The sequence below is a fragment of the Epinephelus fuscoguttatus genome, linkage group LG19 (assembly GCF_011397635.1).
Source record: "Epinephelus fuscoguttatus linkage group LG19, E.fuscoguttatus.final_Chr_v1".
Taxonomy (NCBI): Eukaryota; Metazoa; Chordata; class Actinopteri; order Perciformes; family Serranidae; genus Epinephelus; species Epinephelus fuscoguttatus.
The window spans coordinates 24,624,827-24,633,873 of record NC_064770.1 but is presented as its reverse complement, the minus strand read 5'-3'; the positions used below and the strand labels follow the sequence as shown (position 1 = coordinate 24,633,873).

Below are 9,047 nucleotides of genomic sequence, written 5' to 3'. Positions count from 1 at the left end.
ATCATCTTTGATCTGCTACATGGCGCAGTGGATTGTGGGTAATACGTCAGCCCACCGCCATATCTGTCTTTCTGTACCGGCTGAAGGAGAGAGCCTGGAGTCATGAGAGGAATCCGGTCTCTGAACAATATCCCCGTGAGTCCCGTGTTTTCTCGGTTGTATCTGAGCTGTGTCACCGGCAGGAGCTAAACTCTGCTCGTAACGGTCCTCGGTCTGTTTGTAAAGAGCCGCCGCAGTTAGCTCCAGTTAGCCTAGCTGGCTAGTTAGCTTGCTAGGTGGCTAGCTAATGCAGGCTTATCTAACGTAAAGCTTTTGCCTGCACGGTCCATGAGTCGCTCACATGAATTACTTATTTTCAAGTGTAATGCGAAGTATTTTTGTAGTGTAACAGTCTGTTGGTTGGGTTTAGCTTTGTCGCTTGTTGTAGCTTCTTGTGGTTCAGCTGGATGCAACCTGAAGGTCATCTCCAAACTAGCCTGTCTTAATTATTTTGATCGAGGTGTCTGGAAGGAAACAACACCCCATATTTGGTCATAGTCTCATGACATCCATGTAGTTTACTGTCAGTTGCTCCAAGCTTTGTTTACAGGAGACATGTATGTGTGGCTTTAGTGTACAGAAGTTGCACGGGTCACTTTAGGACAGCCTACACTGACGCACCCAACTTGACAGGCTGTCAGTGTCTGGCATGCCATAGATGGAGATGGTCATGTAGTGCATACACGTCATTATTCTTTTGGTTGATGAAAAAAAAAATCAAATTAATTGTCTGTTGAGTTATTTACAAGTAATTGGCAGGGTTTTAAGTCATCACTTGTGCCAGTGCTTTTGACTTTTTGCTGACAAAATGTTAATAACTCAATAATTAAATCGTAGTTGATGAGTTATATGACAATACAGCTTATAGATAGTGGTAGCATTACATCACAGACCTTGATTTTTGGCTCAAGACTCCTTGTCTAAATTAGAGTTACCTCGTCTGTGTGGGTTATCACCAGGTCAATTGTTGAATGATTTTCCTTGATTAATTCTGAATAACTTGTAGAGACCATAAAAGGTAAAATTGTCCAGTAATTTAGAAGAAAAAACACAAAGGAATCATCATATAAACCAGATTTGAGCAGCAAAATAAACATATATTAAAGGTTTAGTGTGTAGGATTTAGGGGAATATACTGGCAGATATAGACTATAATTTAATAAGTGAGTTTTCTTTAGTGTAAAATCACCTGAAAATAAGAATAGTCGTGTTTTCATTACCTTAGAGTGAGCCGTTTATAAACGCAAAAGGAGCAGCTCCTCACCCAGAGTCCAACATGTTGCGCTGCCATGTTTCTACAGTAGCCTGGAATGGACAAACCGAACACTGCCTCTCGATCGGGCCATTCACGTTTCAATGTCAGCAACCGTAATTAGCAGCCCCGCATGCGATTTGGCAAACAGGGTTGTAAAAAGACTGATTTTTACCGTGGAACTGCTTGTCAGTGTTTTTACTGGTTTAAATCAGCTGGTCCGTTTGTTTTGGAGAAGAAGAGACCTTTGTGGATAATTTGGCTCCTGGTTAAAACCCTCTGAATGTCTGGATTTTTAGTTATCAGAGAGAAAAAGGCGATTTGTAATGTGAAACTGCTTTATTCAGCATTTTTACCAATTTTAATCACCCGGTCTGTTTGTTTTGGAGAGGAGCAGACCTCTGCAGATAATTCAGCTCCCGGTAGAAATCTCTGAACAATGAGCACTGGAGGAATCCTAACTGGGAGCTCAGGCTTTGCACATGGGAGAAGTTTTAGCTGGTTGCAGTCGGCAATTCTCACTGCTAGATGTCGTCCACATTGCTCCTTTAATGCAAACATTTCCTGTTGGTCCTCTGTTGACCCCTCTGAATTATGGCAAGGATATAGGTGTCTCTCAAGCACTCGTGCTTATAGCGGCGTGAGGTACGTGACAACTGCTACAATGAGACATTAGAGGTCATGTTACTCTGGGTGAAGTTTTTTCCGATCTAATGTCAGCCTGCTTTTGTGGAGCACTATCACTTGAGCAAGTGGAGGAAAGTATCCTTCTCCAGTTGACCTTACTGTTCACACTACTTGAAGCTGTACTACAGTCAAACAGAAACACTTTTAGCTTTAGTCAAGGAGAGTAGAAGAAGTTCAACCAAAGAGGATGCTCTCAGGGAAAAAGTTAAGCAGCTGCTTAAGAAGTCACTCATCTTCAATATGGTGTCACTGCTTCCCACAGAAACGTTGCTATGCCGCTGCCAGGAGGAGTGAAGCTCTGACTGAACCCCTCTCGGGCCGTGCACGTTCGTCAGCTGCACCTCTCCCTCCCCAAAATGTCCAGGTGGGTGCTGCTCTGGTCTACATGTGAAAAACTGTTGCAGTCTACAGTTGAAGTATAAAATACATACTTGAATATGTGGTTGCAAGTTTGCGGTAACATTTTTTCGGCTGCTTCAGGTGTCCAAGCTTCCAAACGGTCTGGTGATAGCATCGCTGGAGAACTATTCCCCCCTGTCCAGTGTTGGTGTGTTCGTGAAAGCCGGGAGTCGCTATGAGACCGTGGAGAACCAGGGCGTCTCTCATGTGCTACGACTGGCATCAAACCTGGTAATTTTTGTCTTTTCTTAACTGCTCACTGTGGCGGACAGTCGGCTTTCAGTTTGTTTCTATTTCTTGTATCGCCAGCATGCAGCAGGATCTTGTTGAAACACTTATGTTTGTTTTGTAGACTACTAAGGGAGTGTCTGCCTTCAAGATCTGTCGTGGAGTGGAGGCACTGGGGGGCAGCCTGAGGTCAGTGAGGATACGCTCTGCACATTGCACACACTGACAGTCCATGCATTTCCGGCTATAAATAAACACCAGTGTAACCATAGCCCACCACATTGAACTAACTGTGTTGTCATGTCTTTACCTGCAGTGTGACATCATCAAGAGAGACAATGGTCTACTCCGCAGAGTGCTTAAGAGATAACCTGTAAGTGCGGCCATCTTATGTCAAGCCTGTCATGTTTGTTTTTACTTACTCCTCAGTTTGTGTTAATGTTTCTGTATGTGTGTGTGCAGAGATTTATTGTTTGAGTATTTGGTCAACGTGACTGCAGCTCAGGAGTTTCGGCCGTGGGAGGTAAGCGACCTGACGTCCAGGGTGAAGATCGACAAGGCTCTGGCCCAGCAGTGTCCTCAGATAGGTTGGTACAACAGTTCAGCTCCTAACTACCCGCTTTTTCATTGTGGGAAATAAACAGCCACAGAACTTTGGCCTTTGTGTACTATACAGCAGTGGTTCCCAACTGGTTCAGCCACAGGGTCCAGATTTCTCCTTAGTCATTAGTTCAAGGTCCACACAGTTTAATACATCCGGCGTCATACTTGCATTTGGCCATGTCATCAAGCTAGTTTCCTGTCTCTGTCAAGTAGCTGTCCATTAGTCGCTCACTTTACAGGAGGAAATGGCACTTCAAAAGAAAAGCTCAGTGCCAAAAATTCACTGTACTTAAAATAAAGTGTTTTTTCAAACTTCAGTTCATTCAGAGTGGACCTGGGACCCACTTTTGGACCATGACCCACCAGTTAGAAACCACTGCTATACAGTATATTGAGTTGCTCTTGCTAGGACGTTTTTACTTACACAGTGTATTGTGACGTGTATCGTTTCATGAACGTCAGGTTTGTTTACCTCTGTCATCTCTGCAGCAACATTACCTTCACCTCTGATGTTAGCGATCAAAGTACTTTTGCGTCCTTAAGTTAGTTGGCGCTACGTCACTTTACAGTTAGCTTCATACATATTATTAATAGTGTTTACTGTTTGTGTTTGTATATAGTGTTTTGAACATTTAAATAATCACCTCAGTCTTAAATTAGCAGGGTTAGCCTGTCAGCTAGCCTAGCTGGCTACGAAAAAGAAGAAAAAGCACTGTCAAGATTATGAAGAGGGCGGCAGCTCTACTGTGCTTTAGACAGTTCATGTCAGTCAATAATATATTTTTAGCACCTCTTAAGAGAGTTAAAAACAGAGCTGTAGTGCACTAACGTTAGTTAACCTCTGAAAATTAGACAAACGTTGGTGCTACACTGAGTGACTAACGTTAGCTAACTGATTGTTGTCTAAGACACTGATGTGATTATAAAAATGTTCAAATACATTATATACAATAATGAACAGTAACACTTTTAACAGTGCTAACAAAGCTAACTGTGAAAAGTGAAGTAACGTTAGCAGACTTAAGAATGAAAAAGCACTGCAATCACTAAGGGTGGAGACAGACAAAGTTACAGGGTTAACTGAAAAGTGTTGTCTGTTTACTCCCTGTCAACTCTACGGAATGTTGTTACTTTCGCCTCCACCTTCAGTGATCACAGTGCTTTTTCGTCCTTTAGTTAGCTAACGTAACTTCACTTTTCACAGTTAGCTTTGTACATATTGTTAATGGTATGCACTGTTTGTTTTGTTTTTGAAGATTTTCATAATCTCCTCAGTGTGTAACGCAACTGTTAGTGGCGTTAGCTAGTCTCTCAGTTTCGCACCAAAGTTAGCCTGTTTCTTTAGCTTAGCTAATATTTAGCCGCTATGGCTCTCTTTTATACTCACTGCTTGAAGAGCTGCCAAATATATTAAAGTGACTGACGCAGACCGTCTTGTAAAAGCCAGCAGTAAGGCCTCATCAAGCTGACTGTCCTCTTCATAAACCTGATGGTGCATTTCTTCATTTTAGTAGCTAGCTAGGTTAGCTGACTGGCTAATCTTGCTGTGAAAATGATCAAAAATACTATATACAAAACAAACAGTAAATACTACTTGCAAATGTACAAAGATAACTGAAATCTGAAGTTACTAACGTAAGGATAAGAAAAGGATCACTTAAGTCAAAGGTGAAGGTAACGATACTGTAGAGTTAAAAGGAAGCGAACAGATGTTAAGTTCAGACGTTTGTCACACTACTGCAGGTGGAGAATAATGGATCTATCTGACAAGTCTATCTGACAAGTAATTTACCAGCAGTTTCTTTTTGGCTTCAAGGTGCAAGTAGATACATCATGGGCTGTTGGTTCTCTGTTGGATGAGCTAACTGTATATTTATCTCATTTATTCTTACATGCTAATGATGTGTCAAAAATCATTCATCACCTGAGACCTCAATAGAGTTTTATAGATTTAATGTTTCCTATTTTCTCCTGCAGGTGTAATTGAGAAGTTGCACGAAGCAGCGTACAAAAACGCCCTGTCCAACTCTCTGTACTGCCCTGACTACATGGTCGGTCGAATCACCCCCACACAGGTACGGATCCTTGTTAGCAAGACATGTAAATCTACCTAACATAACCTTTCATTCTTCGTTAGTCTGTGCGTAGCTTTTACACACGTCTCCTCCTCCTTATCGTCCCCTTGTAGCTGCACTCATATGTTGAGGACAATTTCACCACTGGCAGAATGGCTCTTGTAGGACTAGGTGAGTGTCTGCTCATGCTGTGTAGTCTGACTGCGTGGTTTTGTCACAGCCGCTCTCCTCTCTGACGTGGCTTCTTTTATCAAGGCTGCATTTTAGTAGTGTGTACTGTGAAATCATGGTAGTCTCGTTAATGTAAATAAACTCTGTGTGTGTGTGTGTGGGTGTGTGTGTGTGCGCATACGTGCATGCGTGCTTGCTTACACTCCTCTCAAATGTCCTTCTGGCCTCTGCCCAAGGGCACAGAGGTGTGTGTCAATACAGTAAGCCAGCGGTGATACTGATGTGGATTTTTGAACTTGTCATAAGGCGAACGCTACAAGTGTCAGCATGCCTGAATGATGACTCAGCGTGCTCTTGTGGATGTTTCTATCCTGGGAATGTGCGGTATTTTTCAGTTCATGAAGGTGCTCTGTGCTCCACCTCAGTTGTATGTTAATGTTAGTTTTGTCTGATTTATGCGTTCAGGTGTAAAGCACTCCGTCCTGAGGCAGATGGGCGAGGGGCTCCTGAGCGTCCGCAGTGGGGCTGGAGCACCTGTGGCTAAGGCTGTGTACCGTGGAGGTAAAACTCATGTTTAAATCATAGACTGTACAATAACAAGTGGATGTAGCCACCATGACATCACCCATTGGTTTGTGGACTGACGTTTTGAAGCCTTGAATGTAGCATTTTGATCACCGCCATCTTGGCTTTTTTGAGCCAGAAGTGACAGTATTTGGATGAGAGGGTGGAGCTGGCATTGCTATTCCTCTGTCCTAATTGACAGGTCGCCACTTGTCAGTCACAAGGCATACCCTGTTTTATTTACTATGTTACTCTAAATAGGACCAAAATTGACAAAATGAACATCATGCTATATTTGAAGAAGACTTGAAACTAGTGACTGAGACCATAAACTCATCAGGAAAATGTTTACTAACGTGATAAATCAAGTGCAAAGTAGGGTAATTTTCGCACAGTTTTGCATACAACCAGCCTCCTAGTGGCTGTTAGATGCATTGCAGGTTTAAGTCACTTCCTCATCTGATTCACTTTTCAGACTCTGAGGCTACGTTGACTTTTTTTATACAGTTTTTGATTTGAAAGCGACATTAAACTCTGTAAGATTCATCACTGCGTTATTGTCATGATGCTGTTTTTTGTGTGTAGGTGAGCTGCGGGTGCAGAATAACGACGATCTGGTCCACGCACTGATTACCAGCGAGGGCGGCGTCACAGGTAGTGCTGAGGCTAATGCCTTCAGCGTGCTGCAAAGGATCTTGGGATCTGGGCCACATGTAAAGAGGGGTTCCAACATCACCAGCAAACTGAGCCAGGGTATTGCCAAAGCTACCACACAGCCCTTTGATGTAAGTTTTAAAAAAGAAAAGGCAGAGTTATATGGCATTTTTTGGACAGTTTGTCCCCTAATGTCAGATGACCTCTGGCTGTCTTTCAGGCCACAGCCTTCAATGCCTCATACTCTGACTCTGGCCTGTTTGGCGTCTACACCATCGCACAAGCTGACTCCGCAGGAGAGGTGACTGCCAAATTCACTCCTTCCAAGACAAATCTAAAATGTGCAAAGATGCCAGAGTCTGCATTTCACTGAAGTGTTGCTTGTTGCCGTCCTCTGTGTAGGTGATCAAAGCTGCCGTCACTCAGGTGAGGGGTGTGGCTGAGGGAAATGTATCAGAGGCTGATGTCACCAGAGCAAAGTGAGTCCTGGGCAAAGTGGGACACAGAGGTGAAATGGTTGTGTACTAAAGTATTATGTTGTTGACCCTGGTGTGTGTTTGACTTCCCTGTGTAGGAACCAGGTGAAATCAGAGTACTTGATGTCAATTGAGGGCTCTGACGGCCTGATGGAGGAGATTGGTGCGCAGGCTCTGACCACTGCAGCATACCAGCTCCCTGACGCTGTTCTCCAGGCTATAGACGCTGTCACCCACGACGATGTGGTCAAAGTGAGTGTCTCCACTGTAAAGATGGTGAAACTGTCAATTTTGAACCTTTACATTTAGTGTAGCTGCTGAACATTTAGTAGTTAAAGAGACAGCTATTTGTTTCAGGCGTCAGTGGAGACCAAAAACAGAACTAAAAAGATGAGTGAATATTGGACTTGCAGTCATCTGATTGCCTAGTCTTGGAACCAGATGGATCTGCGAGCTTATGTTTCAGTTGTTCTGGCAGATGTCTTTGGTTCCATCTCCAGTTCAGACAGATTTCTAGCCAGCCTGGCCAAGATCAGACCAGTCGCAACTGTTTATCCAAACCTAGCTTAGTAAATAGGAGCAATGTGGAGGCATTTTTTTAAAACACCCAAGATGGCTGTTGCTGATGTGAAACTTTCTGTTGAAGTTTTATTTTTGGACTTCTGACGGCAAAAATGACAACACTTGTTCACAGCAAGGTGTCTCGCACATTCAATTATTTGTGGCGTTTTGGAGCCAAACCATTCATTAGGCACACTGTTGGAATACATATACAAATTCGTTATTCAGAGCACCACACCCTCGGAGCACAGAGCATACTCTGGGCACAGACGGAGCAGCACAACGCCAACCTCAGTGAAAGGGAAATTTAAATGTTATAATTCATATAAAAATAGAAAGCTGTATTTCTTAGAGCTCTTGTTTTAGTGTTGCCCATCGTATGTCCAACCTATAGATAAAACCAGCTGTGTTTCCATGGAAATCATGCACCTCGCTATCAATCAGTGGATCATCAGCTGCCGCCACACAGATTCTATTATATGGGAAACGCTGCACAGACATACTGACGCTACACCATCACAGCTCATATTTGCACGCTGTAGTGTGTTTACATTTGTCTGTCGCTCAGCCCTTTATCACGTGTCATGTTGCTCTGATTGACTGTAAGTCTATCCAATTGCGTCCAGAGGGATTTCGGTCTATGACTAACTGGCATTTGGAATTTGGTCTGGCAATGTCAGGCTACAAAATGCCAGAAACATGAGTCCAGTGAAAGTTCATGTTGCTCGATGTCTGCTCACTGTGTAAATTGGAGCAGCCTGGTTTTGTGTGTGTGTGTAGTGACCTTTTTATGAAGCTGTTTATGAGTAATGAAAAAATAAATGCAAAGGAAATTGGGATGTAAATGCAGAAATGGGTAGTTAAGTAATGTAACTCTTAATAATCTAAGTCTGCAGGTGTTTTAATCAAATTTCTTTTATGTCAGTAAGTGGAGTAGAGTGAGTTGAAATGTATCTAGAATTTATGTAAGTTGTAAATAGTAGTAAAATTCCCCATGTTCCTTTCTTTACAGGCTGCGAAAAAATTTGTGGATGGCAAGAAGACCATGGCAGCAAGCGGACATCTGGTGAACACGCCGTTTGTGGACGAAGTATGAATATAATATTTGAGGACGGTTGATTTTAACTCGGGCGTGTTGCGCCTGGCTGCTTAAAAAGGAGAGAGGACCTCAAGGCCACAGCCTCCTGCAAAAATTCATTTGATGTCACCAATCATTTGTAGTCTGTCCCGCAGTAAGTGTAAGCACCAACAAGAAGCCGGAGAATCACGATGCAATTTCTCTTTTGTTTTTTGTCAATTTAACTGTATATCTATGTAAATTAAAGACAGTAATAACAA

General features: G+C 42.8%; 1 protein-coding gene across 1 annotated transcript; it reads left to right on the top strand.

Moving 5' to 3' along the window:
- LOC125879831 (cytochrome b-c1 complex subunit 2, mitochondrial) lies at positions 1-9,047 on the top strand. Its single transcript, XM_049561929.1, has 14 exons — positions 1-135; positions 2,241-2,342; positions 2,459-2,608; positions 2,730-2,794; positions 2,922-2,978; positions 3,068-3,192; positions 5,186-5,283; positions 5,397-5,454; positions 5,920-6,015; positions 6,604-6,803; positions 6,893-6,973; positions 7,075-7,151; positions 7,247-7,400; positions 8,722-9,047. Exons 1-14 carry the CDS (start codon positions 103-105, stop codon positions 8,803-8,805), a joined length of 1,380 nt encoding a protein of 459 aa, XP_049417886.1. The 5' UTR covers positions 1-102; the 3' UTR covers positions 8,806-9,047.

Bases quoted from the DNA above. Each gene is read 5' to 3' on its own strand.
- LOC125879831 (XM_049561929.1), top strand. From the start codon at position 103: ATGAGAGGAATCCGGTCTCTGAACAATATCCCC. The intron at 2,343-2,458 runs GTGGGTGCTGCT...CGGCTGCTTCAG, and splicing joins TCCCTCCCCAAAATGTCCAG to GTGTCCAAGCTTCCAAACGG. The intron at 6,974-7,074 runs GTGACTGCCAAA...TCCTCTGTGTAG, and splicing joins AAGCTGACTCCGCAGGAGAG to GTGATCAAAGCTGCCGTCAC.